This window comes from Camelina sativa, chromosome 8, assembly GCF_030686135.1.
Source record: "Camelina sativa cultivar CO46 ecotype springtype chromosome 8, ASM3068613v1".
NCBI lineage: Eukaryota > Viridiplantae > Streptophyta > Magnoliopsida > Brassicales > Brassicaceae > Camelina > Camelina sativa.
This window is the reverse complement of record NC_141887.1, coordinates 28,504,937-28,524,168: the sequence shown is the minus strand read 5'-3', so window position 1 is coordinate 28,524,168 and position 19,232 is coordinate 28,504,937. Positions and strand designations below refer to the sequence as shown.

At 33.9% G+C, this 19,232-nt stretch overlaps 2 protein-coding genes, 1 non-coding gene and 2 pseudogenes across 4 annotated transcripts; 3 read left to right on the top strand and 2 right to left on the bottom strand.

Annotated features, from left to right (window-relative positions):
- The first annotated feature begins 4,245 nt into the window (after nt 1-4,245).
- On the top strand, nt 4,246-5,959 carry LOC104709954 (putative 3-deoxy-D-manno-octulosonic acid transferase, mitochondrial; annotated as a pseudogene).
- A 677-nt stretch (nt 5,960-6,636) lies between these two features.
- Nucleotides 6,637-6,709, top strand: TRNAR-UCU (transfer RNA arginine (anticodon UCU)). The gene has a single exon. It is a non-coding gene; the product is annotated as a tRNA-Arg (tRNA).
- Nucleotides 6,710-6,818: 109 nt separating this feature from the next.
- LOC104708745 (uncharacterized) lies at nt 6,819-8,776 on the bottom strand (annotated as a pseudogene). The gene is made up of 4 exons (XR_015563476.1): nt 8,560-8,776; nt 7,402-8,342; nt 7,244-7,316; nt 6,819-7,164 (listed from the first exon to the last, which is right to left on the bottom strand). The product of XR_015563476.1 is annotated as an uncharacterized LOC104708745 (transcript).
- A 1,704-nt stretch (nt 8,777-10,480) lies between these two features.
- Nucleotides 10,481-13,646, bottom strand: LOC147940567 (uncharacterized). Its single transcript, XM_087460832.1, has 4 exons — nt 13,434-13,646; nt 11,545-13,163; nt 11,131-11,424; nt 10,481-11,048 (listed from the first exon to the last, which is right to left on the bottom strand). Exons 2-4 carry the CDS (start codon nt 12,403-12,405, stop codon nt 11,040-11,042), a joined length of 1,164 nt encoding a protein of 387 aa, XP_087316958.1. The 5' UTR covers nt 12,406-13,163; nt 13,434-13,646; the 3' UTR covers nt 10,481-11,039.
- A 3,356-nt stretch (nt 13,647-17,002) lies between these two features.
- On the top strand, nt 17,003-18,944 carry LOC104708744 (putative homeobox-leucine zipper protein ATHB-51). The gene is made up of 3 exons (XM_010425359.3): nt 17,003-17,380; nt 18,000-18,370; nt 18,500-18,944. The coding sequence occupies exons 1-3, from the start codon at nt 17,260-17,262 to the stop codon at nt 18,725-18,727; spliced, it is 720 nt and encodes a 239-aa protein (XP_010423661.1). The 5' UTR covers nt 17,003-17,259; the 3' UTR covers nt 18,728-18,944.
- Nucleotides 18,945-19,232: the final 288 nt, after the last annotated feature.

Here is a 19,232-nt window from a genome sequence, read left to right as displayed (position 1 = left end):
AAAAAATAGGCACATTTGTTTGATGCTAATTTGCCATATGATGCTTTACATCCCACAGACGGTCCAATTTGTTATATATTCTAATTAAGTACCAAAAATAAATAAAAAGTTTTCTGTTTGTTTTTAAAGTCAATTTTTATTTATTTATTAAAGTATACTAAAAGTCAATTCTTTCATAAAACTTCGAAGCACGTTTCGACTTCGATCATCAATCATTTTTACTTCGTAAAATTCTAAGTTAATTAAATTGGAATTTCGAAGGAAGACTAATGTTATTTTAAAAGTAAATGGATCTCGATCATTTTTAAAAACAGTGATAAGAGTCATGAAACACATAGCTGGAAGCCTGGAATGATAGATAAGGACCGACCGCCCAACGGCTGAAGTTGACTGTTAGAATTTAGACTGTCATTATTTTTAGTAATCATCTTACATTAACATTAGTTCGCTCGTTGTAGTTATTAAACATATTTGTTTATCTTTTTTTTTGGGGGTTAAAATGGATCTGTGTATAATCCAGACATATCTTTGCTTCGGTTTGATTAGTTGTTTCTTACATATGGATCTGGATCCTGATATCCAAATTTTTTTTAGAATCCACAACTTTTGTTCATGGGTGAGTTGATGATAATGGATTCATATTGATCTCACTATATATATATATATATATATATATATATATATATATATTATTTTAAATAACATCAGTTTTAGTCAGTTCTTGGTAAAACTAATTCATAAAGGCTTAATTAAAATCTAAAATTTCTTGTTTGTGATGTACTATTTTTCTTTTTAAATGTGGTGTTTTGAAAATATCTCCTCGATTACACTGAGTTAAATCCATCCTTTGAAAGTTGGTTAAACTAATTAATTATTTTTTTCGGATACAGTAGCCATTCACTGACATTACAACACCTTAACAAACATTTCAGTTTATGAAGATACTTCATACGGAATGATTCATTTTCTGTCGGTACAGTACCAAAATATCAAACTGAAACTTTAAATACTGTGGAATCTTGAAATTTTGATATTTTGTGTGTGTGCTTGTTATTGGCAATTTCTTGTTCCAGTCAGTAATTAAATTAATAAATTGATAAATTAAAGTCTGTATTTAGTTGGCATGTCATGTGAGAACACATTCCAAGACAATTATCCAACATAACATATAATATTTGTTGATCTCTAAACAAAACGTGAGTTAACTATTACATACATACTAGTAATAACTAATAACTAAACTCATAGTAGTATAAATTAAACATTACATACTAAATTACCAATATTTTCTCTTACCGCATCTTTGTTAGTTTCGATTTGCTACTGCCATTCTCTAACTACATAAAAATAAATTCATCTTTGCCATATTGGCTTTGATTTCTTTGACTGTGAAACAAGTATGTATGATGACACATGAGTTTGTTATACCTATATATTATCATGGTAACTTAAACAGTAATAAAAATTGTGTGCAGAGGTACAATATAATAATGAAAATTACGAATCAATTAATTGAAAAATAGATAATTGGAGAAAATAAAATAGCACTACATATGTTGCATGCAGCCAGCAAAGTAACATGCAGTGCCATGCAAGTTAACATAATGTATAAGGACCAAATACCACATGGGTTCTTACAGTTGGACTTTGCTTATTTCACTCACATTTGTCACTATTCTTTTCTTGTTTCATCATTTTCAATAATTCTGAATCTGAACATTATATATTTTCCTTTCATTTTTATATCAAAAATTTTACATGTCGATTTGGCAAAATTAAGTATACAGGAAACTAATATGGAAAACATATATAAGTAGCCATCTTCATAGATCACTGATAAACAGAAAAAAAAAAATCTACACTGATCGACTTAATAATATATAAGTAGCCATCTTCATAGATTAATTATAAAGAAGTAGAACAAACTATTATTCACTAATTATCTGGAAAGCTACACTGATCGACTTAAAAATATATGAAGTTTGTCGAAAAAAGTTTAGAGATGTATTTCCCAATGAACGTACCACAACTCATAAGCCTTATATCCCTACTTGAGGAACAAAGTTGTGTTTACAAAAGAATAATCATTTTTCAAAAGAAAAAGTCTGCAAATATTAGTCTTTCAGTTAAAATAAATGGGTATCTTTGTTACTTTAGCTATTGAAATATATATTCAGAGAATCAATCAAGTTTTGTAGAAAACATAATTCAGGAACTAACTGGTGGGATCCAATGTCCATAAGATATATCATAAAGAATTTGATATCCTATCTACTTTGGCACTGAAACTCTCCTCTCTGTCTCTATTTATTTTAGGGTGTTCTTTCAACCTTTATTTGTCGGCATATATATATATATATACACACATGCACATTTTTTATGCGTATTTATATAAAATTACGTATCAGTCGAATTTCATAGTTTTTTTTTTAGTCTTTTCTTCCCTTTTAAAAGCTGAGAAGGGGTTGTTGAAACCTCTTAATTAAATGTTTCTTGAATTTGTTATAAATGAATGGTTATTTGAAATCAAAATTCTGTGATTAATCTATTCTTCTAAAAAAAAAATGATTGATTCTTAAAGCGGCAAAGAACCACACCAAACAAACTTTCTTTTCCATTTCTAATTTTTGTTTGTTGCTTTTTTGTGCCATCGATTTTTGTTGAAACGGTCTAGACATTTATACAGTCATTTATTCACTGTATAGCCAAAACACACCCAAAAAAAAAAAGTTTATAAGAAATACTCAACTTTGGACACAAGCAACTAGTACGTAGTACGCTGAAGTAGTCAGTCACTAGCGGTTGTGATGTTATTCATTTTTGGTAAAATTAATATATTTGACGAGCTGATTAGTGTGCAATTGTGCAAAAGAGACCTGCCGTCCATACTGCAATCATTGGGGAAAAAAAGAAACTCTGTATCTAAATAGAACATTTAGCATAAAAAAAACTCAATCAGATTACCATGAATAAACATAAAAGAAGTTCAATTATATCCTATTTCAATACGTGTGCGTGCACTACACTATATATGGAGAATTTCGAGAAGCCATCATTGGAGATGGTTAAGTTCAATGCGAACCACCAAGTTGATGTGTACAATTTGGCTCCAGTGGCGAAGGAGACACCACACCTTAGTCTTCAAGACCAAGTCTTCATCACTCTATTTCTCACCTACTTCCATTTCCTTGTTTCATTACTAATTTTGCTTTTATATTTATATTTGTGTAACGGGAAATTTCCTAGGTCTCGAGTTTTTTTTTCTTCTTAAAAATAAATATTTACAAACTTTTAGTTAGTTCGAATATCATAAATTAATTACTTTTGCGCTTTTGACAAAACTATAGCCATCTTTGACATTATACTATAAATTATTTGTTCTTACGTCAATTAATCAAATAATCTTTCCAAAATATTGGTCTTCATTATACTTTAAAAAAGGAGTATACAGTTTACATTAGCTGACCAGAACTGCGTTTACTGCAACCAAATTGCGTTTTTATAACGGATATTTTTTATGGCTCCACGATAAATAACAACCAAATGTTTAACAACGTTTTTTAATGGCTCTTAAGATTATAAAAAAAAAAAAATCGCTGCTTGCATGGCTACATTCGTTATTATTTCGTATTTCTTGGTATGTCTAGCTACGTGAGGGAATAAGAACTATAAGTCTACAAATATAAATGTAGCTACACTATAATTTCGAACGTATACTAGTTGATCGACGAGATTAATCAATCGGACAGATAATGACTTAATGAGATAAAGCTCACCGGCAAGCAACATGGCACGTGGGAAGAAGCTTAAACTTGTTATCAAAGTTATTCCCTCTTAACACATTTTGCACTGAACAATTTTTGTTTGTCAAATTAAAAGTATCCTCAACAAGTGAAAAAAGGCTGCATGGTATATTCTTCGTATCTAACGATTCCACAGTTAACTTTCAAATTATTACTGTCAGTGCTGTCTCTTTTTCTTAAAGTAAAAAATTAATCTGTTCATAATCTAGCTAACATGTTTTAAGAATCTTAACATCACTCCAACAAGTAATGAATAATAAATAACTTTAATCTGAACGTTCTTTTTTCCCCCGTATTAACGTAATTAATCTGCGTTCAAAGCGGGTTTTATACTAGTTGGGCCATAGCTTGGTTATATTGGGCTTAATAATAATGGGCTTAAGGCCTCATTAGAAAACGGCGAACGCCATTGCCTACGGTGAAGAGAAGGGAGCTTTCGTCGATCGGTGCCGGAGACGCGATGGAGCTCGGAGTGTTTGTGTACAGATTATACAGAGCGTTAACCTACGGTGTCTCGCCGTTAGTTCACCAGATTTGACTATTCTAATGACGACGACGACTGTATCTGCTTTGTATGACACATTTGTTATATGCAAAGCTAAAATTTGACAAAATTTCAAAGTTTTTGTCTTTTGTAATTTTGGTTTCTTTCAATCTTTTTGGTTGCAGTGAAGTGATAAAGAATCAACTTCCCATTGGTAGTGTTACATCAGGTATGTTTTGATTTTTGTATGATCTCTCAAGTTTGTTATATATGTTCTGAAGTTTCAAAAATTTGGGGCAGTTTGCACCACTGGATACACCTGTGGCAATTGACAGATTCCTTAGCCATTGGAAACCAAATGCGATTATCATTATGGAGAATGAACTGTGGCCTAATCTCATCATGGCTGCTGCAGGACTTCTAGTAATTTGTTTTGAACCTTCTCGTTGTTTATGATATGAAGGTGATAACTTGTGCAAGGATCGATGAACTCTTTGCATTGATTAATATTATGTTTCCGTTATATCAGATTCCGTTGGCATTATTGAACGCTCGGATGTCTACTATATCCTTTAAACGATGGTCTAGTCCGCTCTTATTACCGCTGGTATCCTTGTTGCTTTCTAAATTCTCATTGATAGCCCCACTGGTATGTTTGCTACCTTCAGTAAGTCATTTCTTAATCTTACCTAATTGTATTAAAACTATTTGCCTCAAATGTGACAGAGCACCCTGCAGGGTATACCTTTCCAGCTGCTTCATGCGCCACCCTTTGTCATAAATTATGCGGGTGACTTAAAATATGGTATTGTAGTCCACTTATGCCTTGTAGATATTCTTATATTAGATATTATGTGCAACCCATTATGTTCTGCTTCTTAGTTTCATTTTGTTTTTTCAGTTACTGAGTTGCTCCTACTCTTTCTGTTAAGGCGATATAAAGATCCATGTGTTGTCTGCTTTTTCTTCCAGTGGTAAACAAGTTCCATGAATCATCTGAAAGTATAAGAGATCTAAAATTAGAACTCGCTGATAGGAAGGTCTGGATTGCATCTTCATTACATAGAGGCGAGGAAGAAGGTACTGTATGTCCTAACTAATATGTAGCGTCACCATTTACCCTCGTCGACTAGCGTGTGGATTTGCAGTCGCATAAATATGGCTTACATTCTTCTGTTGTTCTATGCATTGCTTAAAATTGATGATCAAAGTGTTGTGTGCAGTCATTTTAGGAGTTCACAACATGCTTCTCAAATCACATCCGGACTCTGTTGTCATAATTGCGCCTCGGCATCCACATCATGGCCAACAGATTGCTCATGTATGTACCAAAACCGCCTTCCGCTTACATTCTTAGTATTGGCTTAGTAAAGGTTGATCTTTTTGGTGAATCGCATTTCATTGTCCCTAGCTCCTTCTGTAGAAACTGCGGAAAGATGGCTAAAGTGTAGCTCTAAGGTCTCAAAATGAGAAGCTTACATCAAGGAAGACGAATATATATGTGGTGGATACACTAGGTTTGGGTTTCCCTACTTTGTATTTTTCTAGTGCGAGTCCCTTTGTTCTCTTCAAGCACCCAATCTGTGTCTGCTTGTTTTCTTCAGGTGAACTAAGAGAATTCTATAGTGTAGCGCCAATTCGAAAAGAGTTTTCATGCAACATAGCCACCTGAAGAAAAGAGTTTCCATGCAACATAGCCACCGAAACGTTTCGGAAACTGAAACTCTTGGAAACTCAGAAACAAGGCACATAAACAAGATTCCTAGAAATTTCTGTTTGGAAACACGATGGAAACTCCATTTCCGTTTTGGAAACACGACGGAAACTTCTTTTTTAATTTGAAACTTAATAAATAAATATTTTAAAAATATAAAACTTCATTATAGAAATAAATATATAATATTATTAGTGTTTTAATTCAACTATTTAATATTTATATTTGAAGTTTTATTGTTTGAAGCTTTTTGATATGGTTTTTATATTTGGTGTTTTATTATATATATATATAGATATATATATATAAATATATAATCTATATATATATATATGTATATGTATATGTACATACGTTTCCAAAACGTTTCCATTTCCTAATTTTTGAAAAAAACCGTTTCTCGTTTCCGAAACGTTTCGTTTCTGCATATCTGTTTCCGTTTCCATGCAATCTAGACTACGTGTATATATAGTTTTCTTGTAAAAGTAAAATAGAAATATCATACGAGAGAAGACAAAGTATTGCAGCAGCGTTTGAAACACTCGAGCGGTTAGGAAGCTGGCGAGATTAAAAGAAAGATTGATCCTTCCATTACTAAAGAACTTATAAATTTGCTTCTGTACCTTACCAACAAAGCACCCGTGGCCTAATGGATAAGGCGTTTGACTTCTAATCAAGCGATTGTGGGTTCGAGTCCCACCGGGTGTGTTTATATTTCCCTTTTTTTTGTTTATTAAAACTCTGTCCAGGTTCCGTTTTTCAGATTCTACTTTCTACTTTTTTTTTTTTTTTTTTTTTAACACAGACACGTTCGAACTTTGAACCATATATACTGATTGATAATCTAAAGATGTCGGAAGATGCACAAAAAGTAGAAGCCAGTTCTTGTAAAGGAGGAACTTTTGTCTATAATACAGCTCAACCCCCACATTACTTCACCAAGTCTGGCTTCATCTCCAAAATGAGTCACACTAACTATTATTGATTGATTACATTAGCAGTAGGAATTAGAGTGTTGTCTTGTTCATTTTAACCATGTTCCTCCATTTGTCCTTGAGATCAGCTGGAGTACGTGTTTCGTGGAACACCTTCTCTCCCATTTCCAGAATTTTCCTCCATGGCATGTTCTTCTTTGCTTCTGCTGCAAATTTCTCCACTCCCACCTGAGCCAACACATATATCAACAACAGTTCTCCTCCAATTCATGAAAATACAGCTAGTGTATGTTTATTATATATATACCTTTAGCATCTCTTCTTCTTCAAACGTCCAAAATAGCCTCCTTCTCTGATCCTTCTTAAAGAAAGATATGTCCCTGCAATTCATCATGTAACTAACTTTCTAAAATTCAGGTGGAAATGAACTCTTGATGTTCCAGTGAATGAAGAAAAAGGAACAACCTCACTGTCTTTGAGTTAGCCACAACTATGGTTGTTGCCTGCTGGTTCTTCATATTCCCTGACGGGGAGGTTACTTGAGCTGATGAAGTTACCTGCTCAATTTCATCTTCTCCATTTCGTTGGTCACTTGATCCCTTTGATGACATTTCACAATCAATAGTATTCAATTCTATCCGTCTTCTTCTTATTCGCTTCTCATTCTGTTTGACCTGGCCCTGTTCTTTCCCTGAAAACGATTGTTGCGTAGACAAAAAAGGTACAACATCTAGTTTTTGCCCTGCACCTGTTCTGACTCTAGTTTGATCTATAGCTGTTTCGTCATTCTCAGCGTCTTGAAAGTTTTCTGTAGTAGCTGCTACCCTCTCTTCCTCCTCTGATGCACCAACTACCTCGTCTCTAACTTTATCAGTACCCACTTCCCCTTGATCATCATCTAACTGATCGTTTTCCTCAATCAATGGCGTCTTCTCACCTCTTGACATATCAAAACCATTCACAACCCTACTTTTCACCTCTTTATCTAGATACCTAAAGACCGCCTTTTCCGCCTCAACAGTCTTCTCTTTCAATGTTTTGGATTTCAGTGCAAGAATCTTAAGCCAGCAATAAGGACAAAAAGGATTCGCAAGATCCTCACTACTAGTACCCAAATCAGTATACAAACACGCCCCGTGAAACGAAAGAAGACAATCAATCCCACAACAACGGGATACATGGTCGTCTGCAACTTCACAAACAATACAAGCCTCCAAGTTCAGCACCGGCGGCTCTACGGATACTCCTCCTCTATCAGTAGTCTCACTTGTTGAACCAAGACAATGACGCTTCTTGTGTGGCACATCTCTTTCATCAAAAGTATCTGGAACAATCTCAACATCATCGGTATCACAGTGTGTGGTGCTCACTCCAGAGCATAAATTTCCATTATTAGCTTCATCCTCCTGTGAGATGAAAAAATTATACACAAATTACATCAACCTAACCAGTTTTTGCGAAGCTACAGATTCAAAATTAAGCACCACAGCAACACTAATACATCCGAAATTAGTCATGTCGCTGCATCAGGAAAACCATAAATCCCTAATTTTCCGGATTCTAAAGAAGAAGAGTATTCCGAGAAAGCAAACAGAGACGGAGAGGGGAGTTAAATAGGGTTACCGGAGGCGAAGCGAGAGATGGACAAGGATCGGGAGACTTGCGCGAAGACCTAACCAGAATCGATTTCGGTCTCATCTTCATCTTCTCTACAAGATTCTCAATTCGTCACTCTCAAGTCTCTCAACAATGGGATCGATCGTTATGAACAGTGAAGAAGAGTGTCTTGCTCAATTTTAAAGCGAGAGAAGCGTACAGAGGAAGATGGATGAAATCAATTAACAAAAAAAAATATAAAAAACAAATACATAAAAACTTGCGATAAGCACACATAAAAGTTAGTCACATTTTAATTATTATTATACCGATAAATTTTATACAAACATTAAAACTTCAAGTTCAAAACAATAGTCTAAACTTAAATTTTAATTTCTTCTGACGTTTTAAAAGATATTAATTTATTCTGATATTTAAAAATATATCACGTTATTTTAAATTTTCGTTTATTAAAAGTATTAATTTATTAAAATAAAAAGTTTATTTTCTGACATTTTAAAATTTTTAATTTAGTTTATTTTGAGAAATGTATCATATATTTTCCGAAGTATGAAATTAAAAATAGATAATTGTTTTTTTTGGTAGGGTAAAAATAGATAATTGTTTGAATCATGAAACTAGTTACATACATATAGTTAGAGAAAGGGGGGGGGGGGGGGGAAGACAGAGTTTAGTTGAAGAAAATTAAGGAAATATTCGGTAACTAAGTATAGTATAAAATATGGGAAAATTACTAGTTTGACCCAAATTGAGCAGTTAATTGCTAGATTAGCTCTTAAAATTTGAGGGTCAGTTGGGTTAGTTTCATACTGAAAATACCTTTTTTTACTTTGTTAGGAAAAAAAAGTCAATATTACACTTGGTTAAAAATTCCTGCAATTTCGTTTTTTTTTTTTTTTTTATAAAAGTCTGCCATACAAGTAATGGCAGATTAATTTGTAAGTGACAGATTTATTGTCGATGGCAGTTTTTTTTTTCAGACTTATTTTAGATGGCAGATTAATTTGCAGAGTTTGACGGCAGATTTGTTTTCTATGGCAGATTTATTTGAAGTGTGTAACGACAGTTTTTTTGTGAACAACAGATTTTCTTAACGCGACAGACTTATTTATAAAGTCATGACAGATTTTCATTGTTTTAGTCAATTTTCTAGGAATTTTGTGGCAGATTTTTTATGATTGTTGTAACAGTTTTATTTTTCACTTAAAAAATCTGTCACATTGCGACAGATTTATAAACGTAAAATTAATTGCTAGTTTGACATATAGTGGTGACAGATTTTTTGTAAGTTATGACTGATTTTTGGATTGAAGGAAAAATTTGTTGTTTGATAACAGATTTTCGAAAGTCTTTTTAAAATTGCTATATTGACCCACATGCACAATATACGTTATGACAGATTTTCTTATGTTATGACAGTTATTTTTTCCTACTAAAAAATCTGCTGCTTGATAACAGATTTATTATATATGAATACAATGATAACAGATTTGTTTTATGTTGATATAGTGACAGCAGATTTTTTTCAGGGGTAATGACAGATTTATTAGTGCCTTTTGTGATAGATTTTTTTTAAAGTTAAGCGACAGACTTTTGTAGCAGTTGCCATATATGGCGAGAATCTAGGGTTTACCTTATTTTTTCTCTTTTGTATCGTGCCTCCCCTCCCCCTATATCGACTGAAATTTTTTTTCTCTTTTGGGTTCATCTTATTTTTTCTATAAATTCCTTCTTCCTCCTCTCCAATGTGGATTTAATCATGCTTTCTTTCCTTTTGGAGTTCATAATCGACTTCTCTATTATTTTCCTTTGAAGGTGGTTTTTTTTCCATCCTTTCCTTCACGTTTTAGAGTGATTGTTACACAACCAAGAGAATATGAAGCACGTGATTCTCGTTTGTGGCAATTGGATCTTTGACAACAACAAATGGTTGTTTGTTGTTGATAATGAAAGGGGTTCACGAATTCTACAATGTAACGATCAAAGCAGATTTGATGATTGCATTGAAATGGTATATGAGGATTACAGGCTGGATAACAAGGTATTTGATGTTGTCTTGAGTTACAAGATCTCGAAGAGGTTATTGCAGGATTTACCCAGTGATACACCACCAGTTATTATCGATAAACGACGTGATCGAGTTTTTTAAAAACAGAACATGAGAAGTTTTAGACAACAACAGAACATGAGAAGTAAAGGAAAATGTAACTTACAAGTGCTTTACTTGTTCCCTCATCATCGTTAATGGTGTGCGAAGTGGCATCATTCCGTACATCAGCGTCTTTTGGCTCTTTTCTTTCTTTCTCCAATGCTTTAATCCTCTCACCCATCTCCTCTTTGAACACCGTCATTTTTTTTTCAACGAATGTTTCAAATTTACTCTCCAAAGCATCTATTCGACTGTTGAGTGTTTTGCCCAAGTCAGAAATAGTCTCATTCATTTTCTCAATCACCCTCCAAATATCCAAAGAAATTGAATTGTCATCCTACCCATCCTACAATAACATGTTCATTAATATCATAATAGAGAAGACAAAAAATGTTAATCAATTACGGTAAAGGAAAACGAAACCTTACCTCCATGTTGGTTACATTTTCTCCTTGTTCACATTTAGGATCACTATCTGTCAATCTTTTTTTCTTAGGATTGCACCCTCTGTTTTCATTCACCTTATCAGCTTCAACACTTCTTTTCTTCTTTTTTGAACTTATACCAACTGTTTTGACACAACTCCAAGCATCTAGAGACAAACGGTTATGAATGAGATCTTTAAGTAGCTCGTCTAGGTGTAGATCCGTATGCTCATCTGTGTCAGACCATAGAGGATACATGTTTTCCTTTGAAACATGAACCATATGCCTAACACGAACCTACAAGCCATGAATAAAGTGATTAACACTGGTAATAACTTTAAATTCACACAAATTATTTGTTGATGTCAAAAGTATTTTTTTTTTAAAAGATAGTAACAAACTAGCACCACTACTAACCTGTACGTGCAACTTCTTCTCGTTTTGGATGAAGTTTGTGAAGTTGATACGTTTTCGAGATGATCGCCAATCAAGAAGTGGAACACCAGTGGTTTCTATCCTTCTAAACCCATAACTTTCTCCTATTCCAGTAACACTCTCATACAACCAAATTAACAAAGCATGAACACACCCGTGTATGGTGTATGAATCTCTGTCATAGTCAACCATCTTCACAGAATTCACTAGACTACTAAAAGCAAACCGACCCCATGGATGTTTTTCAAAAGCAACTGGATCTAAAACTCTCTTAGCGGTTGCCAACGGGATTCTAGATGTATGATGAATTCCATGTACGCATACTGACAACAAACATAACCTACCAACCATCATCCTCTTATCAAGATGCCATGTTTTGCTAGAGTCAATAACCTTTACCAACTCATTCCACATAGGACCATCAAGGGTTGTTGGTATTTTCATTTCTTTCCAGAAATCATGGTGATCAACATCAAAGTTCTCTAAAAGGTCAAATGCATCACAATTTAACCTTGTTATCTCTGCAAACTCATTTAAAGAAAATCTAATTGGCCTATTATCGATCAAAGACCAAACCTCATGAATGTTGTTGATTCTCAGCTGATGTGTGAGTAGAAAGTGAACTCTCTGCGCAGCCCAGGTGTATTCCAATTCAGCAAACTTTATAAACACTCCAAGAGATGAGTTCTTGAGTTTATCCCACACGTCCACCCCTAATCCTTCTCTTAAGATTCCAATTTTGGACACAAAACAATTGTGGTTCATGCTCCTATGTTGGAGAGGCGATTTCCCTTCTTCATAAAGTAGAGGAGGATATTTGATGATATTGCTTGATGATGCCATTCATAAACATACAAAAAAAAACAGTTAGGATAAAACTAAATCATTCAGAAGTTGGCAGTTTTAAAAAGACACACACACACACAATACTTATATAATATGAAAGAAGCTAAAACATAAGAGGAAGTAACGAAAGGAGACCCAAAAAAGTACAATGCGTCAGTCACAATGTGAATTCTTATTATATATTACCGATGAAAACAATCAGAAAAGAACAGCATACCAAATAAAAAGCTAAATGAACCTAAAAGAAGCTGGACGAATGCTAAACTGGGTTTCCTTTAAATTGTGCTTGGAACTGAAGATCTGAATCATCAAAAATACAATAGAGAAATTAAACAGTGAAGATAAACACTTATCATGTTCACTGGACCTAGCATATCATGTCTCTGTTATGTTTTTGAAAATAGATTTGACGAAAAGCAAACTATTCGAACTGTTGACTTCACGATTACTAGAAAACCAAACAATTCAAAATTTTAGTACTACTAGGTAAAATAAGTCGGGTTGATGGACTCATCCGTATTCAATCCAACAATAGAAAAGAAATCAGTGTGGGTCTAAGCGGATTTAACCGAAAGAATTGGCGCCTCTTATGGGCGCTCTAAGTTTTGAATAAAAAGCTATGATGAATGAAACATGGGGAGGAGGGAGAGAACTGAAAACATACCGGATTTATGAAGAACCACCGACCAAAGCTATTGGTTCCACGCCAAAATCAAATCAGACTTCAAAAAACGAGCTTGAAGTGGAAACCAAAACTATTGAATAACAAGACCCAAAACAAAATCAAGGTTAATACAATTTCAATCAACTGAATAATCGATTCTATAAAGGGAAAAACACAACCACCCACCGAATCCGAATATCAACAACCACCGAATCCGAAAATCTACAATTTTCAGTTGTACAAAATCACTCTGACCAAAACTAATTTAACAAATTAAGGGGAAGGGAAGACATGTGATTTGATGGGTCGTTTTTGTCCTGTAAATTAAGCCAAAAAGCAACAAAAAGGAAAGCTTTCATACCATAAAGGGTGTAACAATGGCGAGGGCTTCAAGAACACCGGCGCCGAATCCGAAAATCAACCACCACCGAAGCCACTAGGGTTCTTAATTCGCCGTCAGAATAAACGACCCAACACCGTTGCCGTCGGAATAACGATCCAACGCCGACGACCTCAGAATCTCGCTGGACTGTAAAAGCTCTTCTTCGCCGGCGGAAGAAACAAAGCCGATATCGGTTTTAAAAAAAAAAGGATTGTCGGGATTTTTTAGGTGAGAGGTTTTAATTGAATATTTTTATTTTTTATTTAATCATTTAATTTTTATTTCCTAATTCAATTTAATTGGGCTTTTGGTAATTTAGACACAAAATTGTGTCAATCTAATTTTCTCCTAAGAGAGGGTGTCAATGGAGCAATTTTTTTTCCAAATTGTGTCAATCTAGTCTATTTTCACATAAAATATTGGTGACTTTACTAATAAATTTAGTAATTTACAGTGTATATAAGTGGTGTTTAGTCTTACGAAACTTGTTTACCTTTGTTGTTACTATTTATGTCTGGTAAATTTTCTACACACAATAAATTTTGCACAGCGACAATTAAATTTGGGTAAAATGTAATATTTATACAGTATAAATTACAATATACGAATCTATTATATATTTAGTGTCTGACTTTAACGGCGGGATTTAACTGTTATGTATTTACGACGAATTGAAAACTGTACAAAACTTTAACCTTCACTGTTATATCATCCATCATTCCATCTATTCTATAGCCTTAATTCTTCACAATATTTTTTACCCTTTTCAGTTTATTTAATGATGGTGTAAACAATATTATTACTGTTGTTATATATCTAGCTAGCTATATGAGGGGGGGGGGGGGGGGGGGGTAGTCAATTAATTACTTTTATCCAACCAGACCAAAAGAAAAATAAGTCAATGTGTAATTCACCCTTTTTTATATATTTACAGTAAGTAAATAACTATTTTGAATTTAATTGTTGCATATGATCTTATCACTTATTTATAATGTGACAAGTAAAAAAGTTTAGCTCCTCCAAGAAGGGGGGACCTTTTTCTTGATTACCGATCTTAGTAACTGATGGATCTAAACATACATATGAAATCGTCTTTTTGTTTTGTTAATTTTGCCGCCTATCTGCAGAAATCGTCTATAAATAATGAAAATTAATAATTTAAACTGATTAAATTATTTCTGGAAATAAATAAATTAATTAAAAAAATCTTAAAGAACAATAACAGCAGAGAATGTAGTTGTTAGCTGGTACGGGTTGGATTCTCCTCAATATCTGAGTTTTTTTTTAGTTCTGTCTCTCTCATTTTTTATTTTCTTCTAATTCTAATGCATGCATGAGACTCTGTTAAAAGTTTTTTTTTATGTGGAATATTATTTAACTTTTTTGTCAGTGTTAACTATTACTATAATACTTCTTTATTCTTGTTTTTTTTTTGTCAAAAGGCTTTAAGTACTGATTTTGTGAAATCATTTATCATGAACCCAATTAATTACCTCCTGGTTCTCAACATCATTATCTACTATATGGAGAAGTTAATAACCCTATAAAGCTTCATTGCTCTATTCAACTAAAGATGTGTGTATGAAAATCTGAATAGATATTTCATTACTATATGTTTTCATATGTGAAATCTTTATAACACACAAAAGGAATTGGAATGATTGTGGCGATCATTTCATGATAACGAGTAAATTAATTAACTAAGACAAAACGGATAGGAAAGAACTGGAGTTTCATGCTGAATGTTGATTAAACTTCTTATAGGTTATTTTGAGTATACAAATCGACTTTGTATTGACGAATGTACACGAAAACATATAAAACCAAACCCAATTCATAAATAAAACCTATAAAACACGTTATTTTTGGTCCATATCAAAGACTTTTTATGTAGGGTGTTGGCTAAAATAGTGAAATTTGAATAATATAGATTGAAAAAAAGAGAGTATGAGATGTTGTTATCAAACGGATCCTTTACAATGAATGCAATCATCGAAACCCATCAACATCTCTCAGAGAAAAAAAAAACTATGAAAATTGTGATGTCTCGTCTCTTTCAAGGGTTTAGGCCCTAAAAGCTTCCCTTTTTACTGTCGTTAGTTTTAAATCTCATTACTTATCATCAATCTGTTCAAACCCTATCTACTTTTAACATAGAAAAAGATTCCTTTCCCCTCCCTCTATCCTTCTCTCTCTTACACTATTTACATCAACAATTTGTTAAGTAGCCATTGAATATGAGAGAGACAGAGAGAGAGATTGTGTGTGTAGAACTGCAAGTTAATAAAAGAATGTGGGGGTAAAGAGAGAAAGAAGGGTACACAGTAGATGAGGACAATGAGACTTAGTTTTCAAACTTCTTCTTTGCTTTGGCTTTTATTGGTCGTATCAGACTCTTTATATATAGATGATCTACTTAGCTCTCTGTGTAACTGTGTTGATTCTTAGCTTTCAAAGGTAGCTTTTGGCCTCACCCTATATACTCTATACAGGTTACTACTGCACATATACATTGGTATGGACTTGCCACTAGTGCCAAAACCTTTTGCATATTAATTTTCTCATACACATAAATTGATTTAGACGGTGTGTATATATAAGACAAAACAATAACTGAAAATCTTAGGACCAAGAATGAAGGCATAACCAAAGAAGGGGCGAACCACATTGTCAGTTTTAATGGAGTTTTGGGGGACCATTAATTTCGTTTCACTCTTTCTCTTTCACTTATTTAAGCTTAACTTTGACATATACGTACCCCCTACCTAATACATCAAATTTAAAATAGTTATATACATTTTTCTTTTCAACTACATTTATGTTTACATGTCTAAAATTTTCAGTCAATTAAGACGGTGGTTTAAATGTAAAAGCCCACAAGTAGATTTATGTAAATGTTAAAAAGTTCCAAGTTTAGAAAATCCGTCAAACAAAGTTAATCCACGCCGATTTTGATTTACCATTTATTGGTTTACAAGGAAATAATTTGGTGCATTTCACACACGTTCAAGATTTTTGATTTTTGATTTTTCAAAAAATATGCAAATTTCCGTTATCAAAAACCCCCTCTAACCTTAAAATAAAAATAAGCAAATGGCCTGTCCGACATTTTGACATTGTCTTGGTTGGTTCTCATTGTCTTGCTAACTTTGTAACATAGAAAATTAGAAACTACTACATTTTGTATGGTTATTTTAAATAATTCCCAAGTATAACGCAACGATAATACTGAGTTATTGACATAGAAGATTTACTTGTCTTGATGCTACATATCTAATAATTTAAAATTTCAAGTTTGACCCTTGTATACAACAAAATATATCAACCTATATTAATGTTAGAGAGATGATGGATGATGATTGATGATGTGCAAATGAGACAAAATTATATCACACTTTCCTTTTCAATCTTTAAATTCCGAAACAAAAGGCACTGTTGGGTTGCTCCCTTATTAGGTGAAAAAATCCTCACACAACACAGACAATTTCACTCTGTCTCTATCACTACACTACCTCTATATATCTCCCTCTAGATACATATCCCTATATATATATGTGTGTGTATTGGTGCGAACACTGCGTGCTCTACCACTTTGTTGCACCTCCAAAAGACAAAGTATATAGAAGAAGAAACTTCTTGTCACGCCTCTCTTACCCTTCTCTTGTGGTCCAATAAAACCCTAGTTTTCTTTTCTTTACTTTATCCATTATGTGAGATCCTATAACTTTCTTTCTTTTTTAACCACCCCTTATACATTCTTCTATATATTAAGATATTCACAAGAGTTATAAAAGAAAGAAAAGAGATGGAGTGGTCAACGACGAGCAACGTAGAAAACGTGAGAGTTGCTTTTATGCCACCGCCATGGGCGCCGGAGTCTAGTTCTTTTAACTCACTCCACAGCTTCGGCTTCGATCCGTACGCAGGTATATTCACACGTCATATTAATACCAAGTATATATGTAGATGCTTTCGTTTTCTTACACAGTGGTGCCGGTTTAATTCCAAGTTAGACAAACCCGTGAGACCATGAACTTTAAAAACCTTATATTTTCCCACTATCAAGTATTCTTTAAGTTTTCATCTAAATAATAAGTTGTCTTAAGATTTTTTTTTTTTTTTTGCTTGTTGTTGTGAATGATGAAAGAATCACAAATTTTGCAAAAGAGACTCACGTTTTATGACGTTCATTCAAAAAACCTTGGGATATGTCATCTAAAAATGTACTTTTCTGATGAGAAGTTAAGATATTCTTTATCTTCAGTCTAGACAATTTTATAAATGAAGTTTTTTGTTCTTTTTTCTTGGGATCCCAATTTTTTTTCTTCCTTGGGATCCAAATGCAAAAAGTTAAAACGTCACTTTTGAAAAGTTGAGAGATTCGATTGGGATGGTAGTTCAGTTCCCTCTAAGAAAATGGTTGCGGAAATAACTATATTTTTCTTAATCACGGAAAGTAATTTTATTTATATTTATTATTGTGCATTTTTTTTTGTTATGTTTGAAAATATAAAAATATATAGTTTTGTTGTGTGTTAACATCAGGAATTTTATACACGCCGCCTGCGGATACGCAAACCGGACCGGTTATTGCTGTACCGGAACCAGAAAAGATCATGAATGCGTACCGATTTCCGAACAACGACAACAACAACAACGAGATGATGATAAAGAAGAAGAGATTAACGAGTGGGCAATTAGCTTCACTTGAACGGAGTTTTCAAGAAGAGATCAAACTGGATTCAGACAGGAAGGTGAAGCTGTCGCGAGAGCTCGGTCTGCAGCCACGTCAGATAGCGGTTTGGTTCCAGAACCGCCGTGCACGTTGGAAGGCGAAGCAGCTCGAGCAGTTGTACGACTCGCTTAGACAAGAGTACGACGTCGTTTCTAGAGAGAAGCAGATGTTACATGAGGAGGTCTGTGTACCATATTTCACTATTTTAAAATCATGGGGCCTGATTAAATATAAATATAATGATATGTTCTACCCCTTAGTTCTTGATTTATCAGACTGCCCCCTTACAAAATTGGACTGGTCAATGCAGGTGAAGAAGCTGAGAGCTATACTAAGAGACCAAGGTTTAATCAAGAAGCCAATCTCTGCCGGGACCATCAAAGTTTCCAGTGAGGAAGACACGGCGGAGCTTCCATCGGTGGTGGTAGCACATCCAAGAACCGAGAATCTGAACACCGGAGGGAATCAAATCTACGGTACTGATCAGTACAACAATCCGATGATGGTTGCTTCATCTGGCTGGTCATCTTACCAGTGATAGCTGTTGCTGATCTTTGGGAGACAGGGGAAGAGAAGGGGGGAGAGAGAGCGTGAGTCAAAATAGAGCTATAGACTAGGACTTTGAGTAGTGTTCGATGAAGACAAGCTTGTCCCTCATTGTATGATCTTATCACATAAATAGAACGTGTTCCTCTCTGTTTCAAACGCAACAATATAATTTGGACGCGAAGTTGAATCTGAATATTTTTGAGTCACGCTTGTTGAACAACTACTACGAACCGAAAAAATGAAGAAACCAGACGGTGATGCTCATTCAATTCTCTTGACTGAGCAGAACGTACGTTGCCATGTGTGTTCTAGCTTCTTGGCTTTGGGAACATTCCTTAATGTCACTGAACAATGTTGTCAAATGAATATATGGAAAGATTGTAAAAATCAAAGGACAAAACATGTTAAATGAAAATCAAACCATATTGATAAGTTAATATTGATTGTGTCCCCCTGTTCGTGGTGAAAGAGTGTTGAGGTTGACCTTCATCTGT